The 19,622-nt window shown below is 44.8% G+C and overlaps 1 protein-coding gene across 1 annotated transcript in view; it reads left to right on the top strand.

Annotated features, from left to right (window-relative positions):
- Positions 1-12,194, top strand: part of GPC4 (glypican 4) — a 67,007-nt gene extending 54,813 nt beyond the window's left edge. The window contains exons 4-9 of the mRNA XM_064670007.1: positions 994-1,159; positions 6,899-7,029; positions 7,235-7,381; positions 7,781-7,917; positions 10,102-10,277; positions 11,168-12,194. Of these exons, the coding sequence (XP_064526077.1) occupies positions 994-1,159; positions 6,899-7,029; positions 7,235-7,381; positions 7,781-7,917; positions 10,102-10,277; positions 11,168-11,376 (966 nt within the window). The 3' untranslated portion in view covers positions 11,377-12,194. The remainder of the gene's footprint in view (positions 1-993; positions 1,160-6,898; positions 7,030-7,234; positions 7,382-7,780; positions 7,918-10,101; positions 10,278-11,167) is intronic.
- The last annotated feature ends 7,428 nt before the right edge of the window (positions 12,195-19,622 follow it).

Genomic DNA, 19,622 nt, shown 5'->3' with positions numbered 1-19,622 from the left:
ACACTTTAGACAGTCCCACCATGTGGTCGGCACTAGTGTGTTGGGATGGAGCTAATGCTCCTCGGACTGGCTGGGTGGAAATGGTTTCAATGAATGTTTTGAAGCTGGGCCAGAGAGTGAATCAAACATGAATGACCATGAGTCACGTTGGAAAATAGCCCTGTTGAGGGCTCAGGGGTGACATGCCTGCTGCAGACAGCTCTGCTCACACGCCCAGTGGCTGCGCGTTGGCTTCAAGGGTCCTCCCCGCCTTGTCCTCAGCTGCAGGGTTGTAGCTGCCACTTCCTTCGGGTGTGGGGAACTGTTACTTAGCGTGATGAGTGCTGAGTGTAAATGAACCCGGGTATCTGTCATGTAAATGCTGTGTTTCGGGAGTTGAATGTGAGATAAAGGAGCTGGTCTCTGTGCCGGAGAGCCCTGCTGGGCGATTGTCCCAGAAGAGCCGAGTGCTGTGTGCGCCCCGAGGAGGAGGGCACACGAGGAGGAGGGCACACTCCCAGCGGGTTTGGTATGGGGACAGTGGCAGATATCCTGTCTTGGACACTTTTTCCTGAGAAATCCTGGCATCATCTTCTTCAGCACGTGTTTGCAACAGGGCTCAGATAGTGCAGCCTTGTGTGACATCATTTGACTTGGTCACATTTTACTGCCTTCCCTGAGCTTGAGTGCTGCGTGTCCCCTTGTAGTTCCTGTTCTTGCAACCCTGGGAGGGGTCCCACGACACCTAAGGTGTATTGCAGTACAAGTGATGTTTTGCAGAGATGAGGACTGTCTGTGACCCCTGGAGTGGCAGGTACACCCAAGGAGGTGAGCTAGACCCCTTCATCCGTTCCCCACATCCCTGGACCATGTAAACAGGGAGCTCTGACTGGATGGTGATGGTGATGGCTGAGCCCTTGCATCTCCTCTGCACAGCTCTGTCCCATGCACCTTGGGGTAAATGTGTGGGTTAGTGACTGAATGCTAATTTTCTTCTCTTTTTCTCTTTTAAAGGTGAACCCCACGCCACAGGGTACACGAGCACTGCTGAAAATGATGTACTGCCCACACTGCCGAGGTTTGGTATCAGTGAAGCCCTGTTACAACTATTGCTTTAACGTCATGAGAGGCTGCTTGGCCAACCAAGGGGACTTGGACGCTGAGTGGAATATCTTTATGGGTAAGGCAATATGGGTTAAAACTGCATATGAGTCTACACTGATACTATGTCCCTCACCTGAATGGCTTTGTGAGTGGCTGTGCTGAGCTGTAGCAGATTTTTCAGGTGTCTGTGATGGATATCTTTTCCTTCCACACCTCTCTATACAGCACACCTTTGCCATTCACATTAACTTATAAATAAATGAGACTTCTGTTATGCCAGTGACTTCTGTTGCAGCAAGCTTTAGGAGCATGGAGCTGCCATGTGCTTGTAGGCTTGGAGTGTCTCTTCTTGCTGGACTAAGCATGTGTACAGTCTGTTTTTTCCATACTACTTCTTATACATTATTGTCACCATACAGCTGTCTTTCCCAAAGCCAGCTTTCTTCTTCAGCAGCCTGGGAATCTTCCTGCCAGCCATGATGAGCTTTGGGAAAAGCTGAAGACCTGGATTTTACATTAAAAAATTGAATAGGACATGTGTCCGAATCTGTTTTTAAACAGCTCATTTGGCACTCAGCCACCATCCTTTTGCACTGTTGATAGGTCTTGCGTGACGCTATGTGAGTGCTTTTGCCATCCTTTTCCTCCTGGTTGTTATTTCTCTTCCGTGCTTACACACGGTATCATTTGATACATGAAATTTAGACTGAAATGTTAAATTCCTCCTTGGGTCAAGGCTCATCAGAATTGGCAATGCATCACATTTTGTGGGCACAGGCAATAGATAATGTTAAATGTTTTCATTTGTGCTCCTTTTCCAGGAGGTTTGATTTATCTGTGATTGAGCATCCTTTGGGAGCAGTCGCTTCACTCCAGTTAATGTGTGATGAAGTGCACATGTAAAGTATCTGCTGCTACTGAAAAGGCTGCAGTACTCTTCCCATCCCACTCAGGGAAAAAAAAGACTGTTAGAAAGAAAAGATTTCCCTTTCATTGAGCTGCAAGATAAAAAAAAAAAAAAAAAGGGAAATTGCTGATGGTTGGCATTTGAGGCTAGATTTACATCTTAGAATGTGTTTTTCCATGTTTTGTGCACTGGATTTTCACTTTGCTGCTCTGCCAACTGGGTATGTGCAGGGTGTTATTTTCAGAAGGCGTTTTTTGTGTGTGTGTACTCCATATAGGGAGTTAAATGTGACACTAAATTGGGTTTCCAAGTCATTCTCTGGGAGGCTGACACCCCGCCCCCCCATTCCTCCCAGCCGTCTTTCTCATGAGAATATTAAGTATTTCAACTACAATTGTTGCTGAAATAGCTCAAAGCCAGGAGACTTGCAAACATCTAGTCCAAGTAGAAAAGAGGAATCCCATGAAAGGGAAGGGCATAATGCCAGAAAACAGACAAAAGCACAAGCAGCTAATTGCTGTAGGTGGTATGCGGCTAAAAACGAACCTCGGGGGAAGCTGGCGAGCCCTGTCACACGAGACTGATAGGGACTGCATACAATAATTAAGATTATTAAACAAGACAAAATAAATACATGTGATTCCAGGTTGGAAGCAGAGCTTTCTTCTTGAAGTGCTTCCTTCCCAAGGGGCTTCCTGCCCACTCATTACTTAAGTATGGTATTAAGCTTCGTTAAGTTTATTGGCAGTATTTGCTTGGTTCCTGCGCTTTGGGTTGATGCCTGCAGTGGAGTACGGATACAGAAAATTTAAGCTGTGCTTTCTTTAGACAGTTTAATAACTGAACAGGTGCTGGTTATGTTCCAGATTTTGGTTTCTATCTCAACTTTCCTCTCGAGACAAATTAAATTAGGTAGATCTGGTGTTTAGGGCAGGGCATATGCCACAAATCTCTTGTGTGTTTGTGTTTAAAGATGTAAATAATTAAATAAATAAACAAGACCCCCAAAAATCCTCTCAAAACCACTCCACAAAATACCAAAAACCCACCTGCATGAGCTCAATGCGATTTTGCATCATGAGTTTATGTACCACATTATGGCGATGATTTATTATGAGTCAAAATCAGATTTTGAACCTAGCAAATCAATTTAAAGATAGTTAAACAGGAGAACTTGCAACAAATGCTGCAAGTCTATATTAATTTGGGTGCATGTGCATATGAAATACTCACGTGTGTGTGTTAGTGGGTCTGTATGTTAAGTCACTTAAGTAAAGCTTTTCCAAGCTCGAATATAAAGTTTGTAGGTTTTTTGAGACAAGAAGACTTTGTAATTCCTTATTTCTCCAAAGTACCATTTAAATCTGTGGAGTATGAAATAATGACCGAATTGTACTCTTTTCTCCCCTTTAACTATCTAAATTATTTCTCCCTCTATTCCTGACACAATTGTACACCAATTAGACAGGGGTATACTTTGTTTCAAACAGGCTATTGGGGGCTTGGAGCTTTCCTGAATGAACAGTGTTAATCTCCAGTGCCTTTTCATGATTTTTTTTTCCCCCACAAAGGTTTACTCTGCTCAAAGATGTCGAATTCAGGCTCCATATACATATCTGGAGTACTACTTTGTGTGCAAAGAATTTTTTTCCCCTTAAAAAAAAAAAAGATTGTTGTTAATGAATGGTCAAGGTCTTCCCCCTCCTTCCCTCCCCTTTTAAATCAGATCTTGGGGTTAAGACTGAAAACTGCCTTTTGTTCTTCAAGTCAGACAGTGAGGCTGAAGATGTGGGTTTCTGATTATTGGTGGCACAATGCAAAAGAATTGCTTTCCTTCATGAGAGCGAGGTGCTTTGTTGCCAAGGATTGTCTCAATGCCAGTAGCAAGGACAAATGTATGCAAGAGGAAAAGGGTCTTTAAGGGATGGTGCTAGATGGTTGTTCCCCCCCCCCCCCCCAAAATCCACTTGTATCTCCCCATCACAGGGAGGAGAGACTGTCTTTGTCATGCTGTGTGTTTGTAACACATGGCCAGGGTACATTTTTCACTCTGCCAGACTTTTCATGAAGCAAAGCTGAGCCACCTCGCTATGGCTTATAAATATCAATTACTTTGCGCCAGAGCTGGGGCAAAATAATTGCTGTTTATAATCAACTCCTCTCTCCCAATAATGGAAAATCTTTTTTGGGAGAGGCATGGCTCCGAAGATTCATTCCTGGTGCTGGAGCAGCATCCTCCCCTCCTGCGGGCAGCGGTGCCGGCGGTACCCGGAACCCCAGCCAGCCTTATTAACGTCAGACGGGGCTGCCAGAGGGAACTGCTGCTCGCCAGCAGCTGGGGACACCAGCCAGCTCCTGGTGGGAGGTAAAAGTTTGCAGGATGCCTCCAAAATCAAAACTGCAGATGAGGGAGAGCCCCCCACCCTCAGCCCCTTTCTCCCCTCCCTGCTTTTTAATGAAAGTTTATTTCATTTAGTGCTCCTTGCCTGTATCAATCCCAACTCCAATTATTACTTTCCTTATCTTTTCTCGCCAGCTTTGGCAGCTCTGCTGGAGGCCGAATGCATTTTCTCTATCGGCAGTCAAAGCAGAGGCTGCATTCCTGGGCTGTGATACATGGAACGCCATGGCACCCCTGCTAACAAAGGACCCAATTCGCTCTACATTCCCATGGTCTTGTGGATGGCCTGCCCGGCTCAAAGTTTACAAAGATGCCAAACAGCCAGAAGAATTGGGGTTTATGTTTCCTTTCAGTCTTTCACAAACACTTTATTGATCTGTGGCCTTTCCTGGCCACTCGAAGAATTAAGTAGTTACAAAATGGAATGATTTTTCTTTTTTTTTTTTTTTTTTTAAAAGCCCTGTGCATTTTGTGTGTTTTATTATCTGTCGATTCATAATATTTTTATTTGAAATGAGCGACTTCCTGCAAAACTGCACCGGGATGTTCTTTATGCGCGTGAAAAACCCCAAAAGCTTTGACAATGATGAACACATTTAAGTTGTGCTCCACTTGTTTACAAAAGTCTCCATTTGGTAGCACATCAAAAGCATTTTTCTCTCCTCCGGCACAATAGTATATTCATGCTAGCAGTCATTACTCAGAGATTTGAAGCATCACTTTATTGGAGCCCACCACAATACTGTCTAAGACTCTTTGTTTCATTTGTTATTACCTTCTCTTTTTTTTCCCTTTTTTTTTTTTTTTAAATGCATTTCGTTCAGACCTGCTTGTAGTCCCTGACGGCTAAATTCCAGCCATGCCCTGCAGCAGCTCTGTCACTGATGCTGGTGGTGTGTGCCTCCAGAGCCAGGGGCTTTCCTGGGGACACCAGCTCCTCCTGAGGTTCACTCCCCAAACAACCACACCTTGGAGGAGCTGCGTGAGTGAGAGTGGGTTAATCGACTGATAGTCCTTTGACTAACACCCAACAAAACTTTAGAATATTGAATTGTCTTTAAAAAGTGAATTTACAGGCTAGGAAGACATCTGCAGTTCATGTGGGAGTTTTGGTGTTGGATTATTATTATTATTACTCGTCCTCCTCTTCCTCTTATTATTATTATTTTACATGCACACATAGCTTAATCGTATAGTTGTCACCAGTTTGTGGGGTTTTTAATGTAGTTTAACATGACTTGGGCACTAAGGCAAAGCTGTTACTAAATTGTTTGGTATGTCAAATTTCTTTATAGGGCTTTAACAGATTGCCAGAGCCCACAGAAGTTTTCTGCTTGTTGAAAATACCTTCTGCACTTAGGAGGAGGATGAATGTCATGAGAAACACTTTTCAAGATTAATAGACTAACTGTGAAACACCTGTTCTCCTTAATGGAAGGGAACAGGCGTATCTTAGGAGCGGGGAGGAGCTCCTTAGGGCCGGAGGAACTGTTGTGTCCTGACCTCCCTCATCACTCAGGCTAGGAAAAATTGAAGAATTAAATGCAACTGGAAAAAGATGAGTCTGTGGCAGAGCATCATGAAGTGATGCAGGAGATGAGACCAGCAAATGCTTTGGGGTTGAGGGACCACAGTGAAAACTACCATTAAATTAAGGTTGTGATGGGTGAGAAGAAACAAGAGCTTAGTGCCAGGTGTGTACCTGGAGGCACCTTCTAGAGGAGAACCGGAGAGAGGATGTAAACACAATACAAGGTGAAAGCCTTAATGCCAATTGCCAATTGTAATTTCCCAGAGGAAGTGGTGGATGTTCAGTAGCTGCTGTGTTTAATGATGCATTTGATGAGGACGTGCATGTCAGCACAGGAGGAGTTACCCAGTGCTGGCTGAGGGACTTTCCTTCTCCCCTTGCCTAGAGATGTGCCAAATACATCATGAGTGCACAGCATTCACACTGGTCTCACGCAGACTCCATCATGCAGATTGTCCATGTAATGCTGGGAGTGCAATCCTTTGCCTTCCCCAGGTACCAAAAACCCTGTAGCTGTCTGTAAGGGAGAAATGGTATCAAGGATCATCTTGGACCCTTGGAAGTTGGTGTCTTGTGCTCAGGACCAGCATGAGGAAGCCAGTGGCTTTGAAAGCAGTCTTGAAAAACAAATGACACAAGGCAACCTTTAATAAATGAGCACGGAGTGGAGGCTGTTAGTAATGCTTGTTCTGATGGGAGGAACTGATTACAGGCTGCTGTTGGCAGGCTGCAGTGGCTCCCCCTCGTTTAACATGGCTTTTGATGTATGTGAGCCCGTGGTTTGGTGCTGGCAGCCTCTAAGTGCCTGGTGAAGGTGTAGGCTCTGGGAACGGAGCAAAATGTTTCCTGGAGACGTGCGCTGGTCAGAGGCAACACTGCAGTGGTTAATGTCTGTGTGCTCAAACAGTTATCCTTTGTACCCGTTATTCTCGCAGCTCCTCCATTAAAACCCTTCATTCATCTCTCTCTGTGTTAGATTCGATGCTGCTGGTAGCAGAAAGGCTGGAGGGTCCCTTCAACATTGAGTCAGTCATGGACCCCATTGATGTGAAAATTTCAGATGCCATCATGAACATGCAGGAGAACAGCATGCAGGTGTCTCAGAAGGTAAATGGGCCAAGAGGACATTTGGGATTTATTTATTCAATGTGTTTTATTTTGCTGTTCTCATCAATATGTTTTTTCCTGAATGCCCTTTCTAGTACATATATAAAGTTGATGTATGATTTTGGGCAGGGGCTGGGTTGGAACCTGGAGAAGGGAGGCTTTTGTGACATCCCATTTCATAAAATCCTTTCCTTCTCTCACATAGGTTTTCCAGGGATGTGGCCAGCCAAAAACACTTGCCCAAGGCCGGACTGCTCGCTCTGTCTCTGAAGGTGGTTTCAGTGCTCGTTTCAGACCCTACAACCCCGAGGAGCGGCCAACTACAGCTGCTGGCACGAGCTTGGACCGACTGGTGAGTGCCTGGTCCTGCTGGTGCCACTCAGGTGCTTCACACCCGTGTACCACAGTGTATAATTTTCCATTTTTAATTTGTAGGGTTTCTTAATATTCCTTGGCTGTCTTTAACTCTCTGAGGGGTGTAATCTGCCCATGGCTCTAGACGTGAATTACCTCAACGCTTCTATGTCAGAGAAGTGCCTGTGCTAAAGGCTTGGCTTATGAGTAATATGTGTTTGAGGAGCAGTGTTTAATTTTGTATTAAAAAAGTAAATCAACCATCAAAACACGCAGCCTGAAGATCTGGCCTGTGTATGTCTGTTGTGATAAAAAATACTTTCCTTACTTTGCTTTTAATGAGCGTTTGGTATTCTGGATTATGTTTTGTATTTCTTTTTTTTCTCTGGCTTAATAGGTTACTGATGTGAAAGAGAAGCTGAAGCAAGCCAAAAAGTTTTGGTCATCTCTCCCTGGCAACATTTGCAATGATGAAAAGATGTCTGTAGGCACTGTCAATGAGAACGAGTGCTGGAATGGGAGCGCCAAGAGCAGGTTTGGCGATGCTGCCTCCCCTCGTTAACCCTCTCCCTCTTGCCCCAGCCTTTCCCAGTGTGCTGGCCTCTCTCTCTGAGCTCTCTTCTCCTACTGGAGTGACTCCAGCTTTCCCAAGACATGCTGTTGCCATTACCCCTCTTGTTTTTGTAAATGAGAGAACTGAAATGCAAAGCCAAAGGGTTGTCCAAGCTCTATGTGGGGGTTTGCTTTAGAGGAGAGAACTAAGTGTAGATACCCAGATAGGGCACCTCTTCTTGGACTTAAGCCTCTTATTGGTTGTTTATGGATTTGGAGAAATGATCTGTACAAAATGCTGTATCACAGCCACAGAGCAGGGATGCTTGTGTTGTCTGACAGTGCTGCTGCCCCAGTGCTCCCAGTTGGTATTTGCACCAGGAACTGGTTTCTTTGTTGAGCAAGGGCAGGGGTGATGGAGCCTGGAGACCTCCACTGCTGAGGTCAGTGGCATAAGGAGGCCAGTGGTTTCATTCACACTTTTGATGGAAAAAGAGTTACAAAACTCTTTTTTTTTTTTCTTGTAAGGAAGAAATTGCCAACACATGAGTAAGCCAAAGTTCTTCTGTCATATGGTTTATGTAACTGTTTAACTTTTATTTTGGAAATACAAGTTTCTTTTTTTTCTCTTTGCTTACTGAGGAAATGAGCACAATCCAAGATGTTCCATTAAAAAAAAACAGTTGTCCAGGGTTTTCCAGCAGTTTTTCTAAGTAATAGCAATTTTTGCCCTTGATATTTTTGGGCCACAGGACTAAGACATACTGCTTAAATTTTGTGCTGTTTTGTTTGTGCCTGAAACTCTGCCATGCTTGGCCAGGGTGATGCTTTGGGTCTCTGTGACAAGAAATGGCTCTGCCTCCTGAAGTCTTGTTTATCAGCAGCTTCTACAGGGCTTTTCATAGCAGGTATCCCCAGTGTGTGCAAGGGCCACATGAGTACAGAGGAGAGATGGAGACTTGGCAGCACTGGGCAAGGAGGCAGAGGGGGGGCTGGACATATGGGGTTGTGCAAGATAATTTGATTTGCTGTTAGCATTTTCCTAGTGACTCTGAGAAGCTAAAAGTTTGGTAGTCTTCCACACTTTGGTCTCCGACTTCTTTGAAACATATAATATTGATTACAAATAATAACAAAACTACCACTACCAATAATCATCATCATTGTTACTCCCATACACAGGACAGGATTTGAGCATACTCTTCACACGTATGCTTTGTCTCACTGCCTGGTCTCCAGAATCAGTAGACTGTGCTAAAAGCTTTTCTCTCTCTCATGATACTGATGTTGGTATCAGAACTAAGAAAAGTAATGTTTTCTTCTGTTAAACTGATTTTTCTAGCAAGTCAGGTAGTTGGAGGAAGGAGAAATGTGTCCTATCCTTACTCTATAAGATGATGCTCCAAAGACCAGTTTCAGGAGATGTGTTCTGTTGGATTTTGTTGCTTAGTCTCTCTTTTTAACTAAGAGGCTGTATGTGTGTTCAGACCTGAGCATGCATGCTTTCTGAGGCTGAGCAGCTTGGCTCTTCCCTCCTCTGATGTGTGGGGCTACAGGTTCTCATCTTCAGCATCACAGGTGTTTCTCCTGCTGGGGTTATTAGGGAAATTGCATCTCATGTCTGCATGGTGAGAAGCACACATTCAATATCCCAGCTTGATGGTTAAGGTGCATTATGCAAAGCCAGAATGACACGCTTGCCTCCAACAGTTACTATAGGTTTCTCTGGGATAACTATGGCCTCAAAGGTTGTTTTCCCAAAAGTGTCATCTAACTGGGCATCAAGGCATCTCAGCACCTTGTTTTGCTCTGTTGCCTGCAGCAAGCTGATTTATGCTGTTGAAAGCCATTATTATTATAAACCCCAGATCTTCTTTCTCTTTTCAAGTTGGGGAGAAAATTGTCCTTCCCCTGCCTATGTGGCACAGCATAAATGAAAACAGTGTTTATTTCCACATGCTGCAGAGATTGCAGGGAGGGAAGATGGAGTAAGAAGCCAGAGAGGTGCTTTGTGAGGTTTAGCATGTGGGAAGATCACACTGGGCTCAGAGTATCACCCAGACTGAAAACAGGGGTGGCATTGCCAAGTTCCCATGCTGTCACCCTTTGGCACAGGGACCCTGCCAGGTTGCAGCTCTGGTGCCAGCAGGAACGGTTTCTTTTCAGGTATGACTTTGCGGTGACTGGAAATGGCTTAGCGAGTCAAGTGAACAACCCGGAGGTGGAAGTTGATATTACCAAGCCAGACATGGTGATTCGCCGGCAAATCATGGCTCTGCGGGTGATGACCAACAAGCTGAAGAACGCGTACAGTGGGAACGATGTCGACTTCATTGACATAAGTATGTTTGCTGTGGTTCGCCTTTTGCTTTTTCTTTTTTCCCTTTTTAATTGGATTTCATGCTAACATGGGGTAGCTGGTTAACCTTCAGCTGTGGGTAAGCATGTTGGTAAAGAGGGTGGGAAGAGGGTTGTTCCCACAGAGTCATCGAACTGTTTGTGTTGGAAGGGACTTTTAAAGGTCATCTAGTCCAACCCCTCTGCCATGAACAGGGACATCTTCAACTAGAACAGGTTGCTCAGAGCCTGGTCCATCCAGCCTGACCTTGAGTCTTTCCAAGGATGGGGCACTTATCACCTCTCTGGGCAACCTGTGCCGCTGTTTCACTACCCTCATAAAAAAATCTCTTCTCTAGTCTAAATCTACCCTCTTTTAGTTAACCCTTGCCCTATCGCAACAGGGTCTGCTGAAAAGTTTGTCTCCACCTTTCTTATAAGCCTCCTTGAAGTACTGAAAGGCTGCAGTAAGGTCTCACTGGGGCCTTCCCTTCTCCAAATTGAATAACCTCAGCTCAGCCTGTCCTCATAGGAGAGGTGTTCCAGCCCCTCAGCATTTTTGTGGCCTCCTCTGGACTTGCTCCTGCAGATCCTTCCTATGTTGAGGGCAGGACTCCAACTGGGGTCTCAGGAGCAGAGTAGTGGGGGCAAATCCCCCCTATCGACTTGCTGGTCACACTGCTTTTGGTGCAGCCCAGGACACAACTGGCTTTCTGGGCTGCAAGCACACATCGCCCATGTCACAGATGCACACATCAGTCACATTAACCACAGGACCCACGCTGACATCTTGTAAATACCAAAACAGCTATTGTCTTGCCATTTCCCCCTGCTGCCTTCTGCCCTGGGGCTGCAGACAGCAGAGGAGGATAGCAGGTGTGTTTGTCTCCCACAGGTGAGGAGAGCAGCGGGGAGGAGAGCGGCAGCGGCTGCGAGCTCCAGCAGTGCTCCCCGGAGTTCGAGTTCAACGCCACCGAGGTCACTCGGAACTCCAACAAGAGCGATAAGAACGTGAACACTTCTGCCGCTGCCAGGAGCGGTCTATCACAAGCAGCCTTGCTCCTTAGCATTTTGTTCTTGGCCATGCAAAGACAATGGAGATAATTGTGCAGCATAGGGGGGGGAAAGACTTTTATTATCAAAGGTAGAAGGCATCTGCTTTCACTTTTATACCATCTAGAGACTTTGCTTTTTAAGTTAATGGACAACAGTGTACAGTTTTTACTATGTTGCCACTGGTTTTAAGATACTGATTTATTTTTTTTTCCCTTGCTATTCTGGGAATAACAGGAACGGGGACTACCAGTCTATCCTGTTCACCAAGAGTCCATTTTAGAGATGGATAACAAAAATGTATATACAAGCCTGTAGTTAGCTCTGCATTTGTGTCTTTATCACTTCTTTTTTTTTTTTCTTTTGCTGTATTTCTTACAAAAACAAAAACCCCAGGGTCTTCTCTTGGCCTGTAACAAGTATGTGTTTCTGAAATGAGAAATATCTGTACAGAAGCAGGTTTTATTTATCATGTAATCTTATGGGGAAAAAATAATTGCCCAACAAGCTGAAAATGTTTCATGTAGTTAACTTCCCATTTATCCACATTATGTTAGTTGCCTTATCTGGAGAGAGGTGGAAGTCATTTGTCTTTATTATGCGGTAAAACAGAAGGTGAAGGCAGAGCTGGTCAGCGTGCCAAGGGCCCTGTTTGTATAGGGCATCAATGCCAGGAGCAGGTTGTGCTTGCTTTACAGGAGGTTTGGTTAAATTGGAAGGGACTACAGAGAATTCCCGTTCTGCAGACGCTAAGAAGAGATGTCATTTGCTCCCCAGGATCCTTACAATTGGCTGTAACTCCCGTGGGTCAGTTCCTGATGTGCATCCCCCATGGGAATGAGGCATTAAACTTGTTCGGTTGGAAGCAACTTGTCGTCTCGCAGATCCAAATGCCAATTTGTGTCTTGTCTGCAAATTTGTTAGGTGAATACTGGATTGATTTTTTTTTTAATTGTTTTGGTTATGGTTTTAAGGAGTCCTTTGTGGGAGGGTAGGCGGGGGGGGGGGTTGGGTTTGTTTCTACCAGAGTTTTGTTTCCTCTCTGATGGGGGCAAAAGGGAAGGAGCAGGCACTGTTGCAGGCAGATGGGAGCAGGAGAAGGCAGGAGCTGGCAGGGCTGAAGACACCTCCTTTTTGGTGTTTGGCCTCCTGGGAGCTGATGCCCAGCACCTGAAGCTTTTTGGCACTACCTGAGACACTCTCCTCTCTCTACCTGTGCTGTTGCAATTGGAACAGTTTTGTGGTGAACAGGAACTCATGAATAAAAGAAGTGTATATTTTTAAGAACAAAAATGAAATAATTTTTAAAAGAGTTTAGCGAAAGCAGTGTCTTTGAAAAGACTCAAAATTATTCTGCACATCTCCTGCTTTGGGTAGCCTTCAGGTCTGACTGGACACTGAGATCTGGCCAGGAGAGCAATCCAGAGAGAGAGAGAGGGTTTGCTCTACTCCACCCTTGTGTCATAAAGGATAATTTTCTATTTTTATATTGAAGCATTAATTACTTGTTAGCTCAGGGTCAGCATTATATTCAACTTTATTTTCACACCAAATTTCTGCAAAGCTATAAAGACGTATACTTGGCTGGTATAAACAATCCTGGAGGCTTAATTTTACTAGAAGTAGCCAGTTATTTATTAAAACATGATGTTAGTAGAGTTAGGGATATTCTGGCTAGATTATTTTTCTTTAGAAAATAAATCATGGAACCATAAAATTGAAAAAGTTATAAATTTATGTGTGGGAAAAAGTGGACTGTAAATAGCTAAGCTGCCTTGCAAGGAATTGGAAAATGTGCTGATACTTAGAAACTACCTCAGTTCTGAGGAATTTCCTTTCTAGCTTTGAGTGCTGTTGCATTTACTTGGTAGAAGTGAATCTGGTCTCCAGTATGTAGCTGAAAGAGTTATCCCTATAGACCTTGTTAGATTGTTTTTAATTTAGAGGGTTGAACTACATCCAGCTGTTTTCTTTCAGCTAAGTTCCCTAACAAAGAGAATTTCTGAATTAAATATTGCTGATGGTTTCCATGACTTTTCCTGATTTGTTTGGTTTCATGGCATTTTCTGATTGCCCTTTAATTATTTAAATGGTTCTAGCCATTTGAATTTTAATCCTGAAATAAACCTTAGATGCACTACCATTGTAAATATATCGCAGTAAGGTCTGACTGGATAACCCTTCTGGCTCATACCCAGCTGGCAGGCCAGCAGAGCTAAATGAAGAAAAAAAGAATAAAAAAATAAAACTTCTTCAGAGTTCAGAGATTGGTGGAACAAAAGCTCTTGTGTTGGGAGGGGCTGCCTGCTCCAACATCTCCCTTCTTGGCGTAAGTGTTCATATGTAAGAAAGTTGCTTGTAAATTCTCCTGCTTCTGAGCGTTTCTGCTCAGAAAAGAAAAACACTTCTGAATTTATATTTATCGTTTTACAACTAATTGCTTACTAATTATTATTCCTTAATTTGTTACAAGCCACCAATGGAAAGACCTGCCATCAATTTTAGGTGTGTCCAATTGACTTTGTTAATAGCACAATGATCTTCCACTCTTTAAAGGACAGATTTGTCACCTGGGGCTACAGGAAACAAGAGTAAACATCAATGTAGGATGATCAAAAGTTGTGTTCCTGCTTTTATTTTGTGTTTGTGTGTGAAACTGGCTCTCTGACATGAGCTTGTAAACTAAACCATACGGGTAGGGACAAGTCATACTGCTGACTTCAGGGAAAGCATGCACTCCCCTCCTTAAAGTATTTCCCTTTTTTCCACATAACCATTACCATTATAAGCATGATTTAAAGAAAAATTCCCATACGTAGAATTAATAATTAAAGTTACTGGAGTTGGTAATGAGCTTTAAATGCAAAGTGAAACAGAAAGGTGGTGTCCTTGGCAGCATGGGAGGTGCTGTCTCCCAGTGAGCTGGAACAAAAAATCCAGCCCTTAAAAGGACTTAAAAGCTTTAACAGCTCAGGTGCCTTTCCTGAAACACGTGCAGCTCAGTGCTGCCACAGCCTTGCAGTCAACACGTGGAGGGGGAAAAGCAGAGCACTTACTGGGACTGCTGTGGTCAGTGTTTCAAAGGAGAGCACATAATGGGACTGCTGTGATCAGTCTTTTGTTTTGTGCTGTGATGGGTGGTGCCCCCCCCAAGCTGGGGCAAATGACCACAGCAACAAGAGGAGCCCTTCCACACCCCAGGACAGGGTCCTACTCCTCCCCCTGGCTGAGCCAACCTGGGTTTGTCCTCACAAGCAGTGTGGGGTATTAATATCAGGAGGTGCAACCTCTCAGTACAGTGGTCATTTCTTAGACCAGATGGTGCTGAACTTTCCATCACCATCCCCTAATTGCTTTGCTGGATGTAAGCCTTGCTGGACAGGGCAAGCCCTCTGGTGTGGTCCTGGCTCCTTTCTCATGGTAGCATCTGGCATTGGGCATCTTGGAGCATGGCACATAAAAATCCCTTCTGTCTGTTGGGATGCTTTTAATGATCGTGTGTCCCATAGTAATTGCCAGCCCTGTTTGTCTCCTTTCCCACAAAGCCACCCTCTTCCCTCCTGCCCATAAATGTGGCAGTGTCCCCCCATGGTGACAGCAGTAGCCAGATCAGTGACAGCCAGCACCGGGGGCTGCTGCCCTGTTCATGCCCTTTGCTTGCCAGCATAAAACTGCAGCATTTTCTCTTGTCCCTGGGAAAGCCTGTGCCACTGGCACTGCTTGGAGTGGCAAACACCCGGGTCCTGCCAGCACTGGCAAGCTGGAGCATCCTGGACACTCTGAGAACCAAGGATTGTATGTGTGTAAGCTGGTGGGCATTGCTGCTGCAGGAAATCCGAGCCTGGATAAATCCACCTCTGATTGTTGGAAGAAAATAACTTGATCTTTTGGGTTTGTTTTTTAATGCTGATGGCTTTTTTTTTTCTATGTAAGCTGTACTGACTGGGATAACTGCAGTGACTGCCAGATGTGATGGCTAGTGGCCATCTGCCTTGCAGTGGTCCTTAAGTCAACACTGCAGTGCCTGCCAGGCTGGCAGGAGGGTTGCCTGATCTCTACTGCTTTTCTTCCTTGGAATGTTCTCTAGGACTGATGGTAATTTAAAAAAAAAAAAAAAAAGAACACAAAAACTGTGTAGAAGGGGGTGAAAATTGATGCAGAAACATTGCAGTCCCCATCCCAAATGTGTAGTGCTGTGCTTTGTGGAATCTTCTTTCAAGTGGCTGAATTTAATGGTTTAAAGTGTCTGCAAGACACATTTTGGTTAGAGATGGTGCAATAGTGGTGGTTTTAGGACCACCTGAGTGTGAACTAACCCTAGTAATGGTTTTCATTTCTTAATAATGGTGTTTCAGCATTAAGTTTTCTGGGTTTGGTTTGCTTTTCTTGTTGTTTAATCCTCTGCTGTGGTTTGTTTGAGGGCTTGTAACAGTGTAAATTGCCTGGGAAGACACAGCTCTTTATTGGCATGCTGTAATTCTGGGTCAAGTGTGCTCAAATTGCTGTAATTTGTATCTAATGGATTACATGGATTGGAGAGCCCTTTTATAACTGTTGGAGCAAGGAGGGGCTGCCTGCCCTGGGAGCAGGGGAAAGCATCCTGGGCATGGCCCATCCCTTTTGTCCCTCTCCTCTGGAAGGGACGACTATCCTTTTCATGATCCCCTGGGCTGTGCAGCCTGGCAGGGCTGGGGACCCAGCTGGGTGCAGAAGGAGCAGGCAGCCCTGAAAAAGAGGCTTTTGCTAAACCTTTAGGCAAGTTTTGGAGGATGCTGATGGCACATCCTAATGTCGTGTTGCCTTCCTCTGATTACTATCCCTGTGCTGTCGGGTGGATAGGTGGAGAGTAGCTGGTGGAGATGCTTTTCCTCTTTGAACCTGCTCTGCCTCATTGCCCTTTGCCCTTTTGGTCTCCTTTTCAGCCTACTCACTGTGTCTTGGTCTCGTGGTTCCTTTCTGACCTGGCTTCTTTTTCCCAAATCTCTGCTGGCTCCTTTTTCCCAAATCAGACAAGGTTGCCCCTCTTATCTATGCCCTGTGTTACAGCAGGAGCAGGGCAGCAATGTGTCTCAGCCATGGACCTTGGTCATCCCCTGCAAGCTATGTTCATTTAACCCTCAGCCAGAGATTCCTGCAACTGTTAAAATGGGTTTGCATCAGTAGATTTGCCTCAGTTGTTAGTCATTGACATGGTTTAGTGGTGGACCTGACAGTGCTGGGTTAATGGTTGGACTTGATGATCTTAGAGGTTTTTTCCAACCCTATGATTCTATGATTCATTTCAATAGCCAGGTAACATCTGTCTCTCTGGTGGTTGTGTAGGAGCTGAGTGTGAGCAGCTTCATCCCTATCACAAAATCTGGGGTGCTTGTGCCCCCTTTCATGTATTCCCTTAGGTAGCTGCTCATCTTCCCAGCATGTCCTGCCACACTGACTCCCACTACATGTGTCATTAATTTATGTAACCTGATGCAAATCAATATGCTAAACCCCTCATTAATTGGGTTACTGATTTATACTAATGAGACTTAAAATCTTGGAGAAGGTTGAGGGTATTTGTTTCTCCTCTGACAATCTATTGTCAGCCCCACAATGGCTGGCCCTTGGCTGGGCTGGTAATTGCCTCGTGACTGTATTTGCATCAACATAATGGCAAGGGTGTTAGCAGGAGCTAAGACATCTCATCTTTTCCTCTGAACAGGAAAATTCAGGATTAGGAAGGTGGAATGTGTTTGCCAGCAGTTGCTGGCAGCTCTGTTGTGTAGGGTGGCTGCTCTTCACCTATAACTCAGCTCTGTCGGTTGTTTCCATTATAACCTGCTTTTCTTCAGAGCTTAATAAGCTCAGCCATAAAAATCAGGACTGCCTGAAAACTTGGCACGGTAGGAATTGGCCAGACTTTTATTTTTTCTAGTGGGAAGAACCGATGGTTATTTTTAGAAGCAGTTGTTTCGTCTGTGAAGTTTAATGGGTTGAAATGCTGTTTTGGCATTCACAAGCCTTCAGACCAGCTTTGTTGAAAACCCCATTTAGCATCACCAATAATACAGTAATGCTGAGGATCCCCAGGGACAGGCAAGTGAAACAATAGCCGGAATCTTACATTTTTAAAGCTAATTGTTGTACATGTTCAGCTGTTTCCCCCATGCCAGTGCCACACACACGCTCGCTGTCTTGTGCAAGATACAGATCTGAGGACAGTTAAGTCCACAGGAGACATTTCACTGACGTTAACAGGAGGTGCATCTGCATTTCCAGGAACTCTTTAATGGAAGCAAGGTCACAAATACTTAACAACTGGATTCCTATAGCAAAAAGACAATTCTGATTTAACCAAGAGTCTTCTATTTTTCTTTTTTTCTTTTATGGCTGCTTTCATTTGCATCCTCATAACTGAGTGTGTTTGTATCGGAGCTGGTATGTGCAATCCTAAATATATCTGTTCCTGCATGGCAGGACTCTGGAGGCAGCTCTCAATGCATGTCTTTACACCACCCCTCTGATTTTGGGTGAACAGCCACCCTGCCCTGTTTGCAGGTGAGGAGCTGGACACCCTGGTAAATGTGTGGGATAATAGAATACGAGAATAAGTGGCTCTCACTTGAACAGTCCTAAATGACTTTCTTGTTTGCTCTGAATTTCTCATGTACTTGCATAGGCCATTGCCACTTTCAGGAGTGTGCTTCAGGTAAAATGCCTCACAGAATGAGACCAGGTGATAATTTCTGAGAGGCTCCAGGGCCTTCATGTCTTAGGCAAATGGGAACTTTGGCCAGTGTGTCGCAACTTTTCTACTTTTTTTTCCTCATAGGAAAAACTATCTGAATTTGTAAAAACATTAAAATACATGATCACTCTTTATTCATTGTTAAGTTCTTTGGATGGTTGTGCATCCAAAACCACTCCAGTGTTGAATAGGAATTTGTGCTACAAGATGTGGGATTTTCAGATTTGAGCAGGAAGAGTTGAGGGTCAGAGTTTATGTGGGTGAGCAAGGGGCCAAGAGAGTCAGCATTACAAAGAAGCTGTTGTCTTTGATAATCAGAGGTCTTCTGGAGCCTTGCTGTCTGAAAATAGTTAGCAAAAAAAATTGGGTGTGCTCCATGCTAAGTAATTCTGACATTTGGCTTCCTAGGGGAAGGAATAATGTACATACAGAGATACCTCAGCTGTTCCTTTGTCAGCTGCCCCTGAGAGGGAGCATCCACGGAGGAGATGGGGCTGTGCTTTGAACAGGTAATAACAGGCAAGAGAAGCTGTTGGGGAGCCTTGTGCTGACATGGGATGGGCCTCATCCAGGAACTCCCAGCATTGTGGAGCTGACAGGCAATGGTTAGAAATGAGAGGGAGACAGGAGATGAGTGCCTTGGGCAGCACTTGAGCTGCATCTCTTCCACCTCCTTGTTTCCTGTCCTTTTTTTCACTCTGTTATTTAAAGTGCATCAAGTGGAGATCAGTCTCCTGGTGGTGTATTAGCAGCTCCTTTCCTGAGGGGCTGGGGTAGCATCCTTTGGCCCACACTGCCCTGCTGATTTTCTCTGAGACGTGGCACGACCTCCATCAAAAGGCAGTGGGGTTGCAGTGTTTCTCGGGTTTCCTCTCTTGTTGGCCACCTTTGTAACAAACAGTGCAGAGGCTCTTGCTGACCACCCTCCCAACAGAGCCATTGATGCAGTGTCGCTTCTTATGGTGGTGTTTAAACCCTACTGCAGGGTGAGAGCCTTTCATTTGGAGCTCGGATGGGAGGGAGGTGCAGCTGGCAGCCAGGTGCAGGAGCCAGGTTTGTTAGTGGGTTTTACACTGCACCCTCCAGCCTGGTTTGTGGGAACCAGAAATTAATTTGAGGCTTCTGGAAGGAAAAATATCCTCCACTGTCAATTGACCCCATTGCATTGCAAAGGGTGGTTTGATCCCTTCATTGGCGTCCTGCCCTTGCTGCTCACACCCAGAGCGTTAAAGAAGCAGGAACCCCAGCTGTAAGGAGTTGCTAAACATATATACAATTGTGAGGTGCATGGAAAACTTGAGTAAAACCATGGCCAAACATATATTTTTGTCCTATCTCAATGAATGGAGGAAGCAATAGATTCCACTCTTGTTTTTCAAAAGCATCAAAGAGGGGAAAAAATCCCACCAGCACCCAAAACCTCTCCAGCCCCACCAGTGATAAAGGTTGTGTTGAGGCTGCACATCCCTGGGAGCAGACAGGACTATGGCTCAGAGCTGAGCACAGGAGCAGTCCTGGCTGTGGTGAACGCAGACTCCTGTGAAAGTGAGCAGTGAAATGATGTCTCCAC

The sequence above is a fragment of the Pseudopipra pipra genome, chromosome 13 (assembly GCF_036250125.1).
Source record: "Pseudopipra pipra isolate bDixPip1 chromosome 13, bDixPip1.hap1, whole genome shotgun sequence".
NCBI lineage: Eukaryota > Metazoa > Chordata > Aves > Passeriformes > Pipridae > Pseudopipra > Pseudopipra pipra.
The sequence above is the reverse complement of the archived record's forward strand: the minus strand, read 5'-3'. Positions and strand labels throughout refer to the sequence as shown.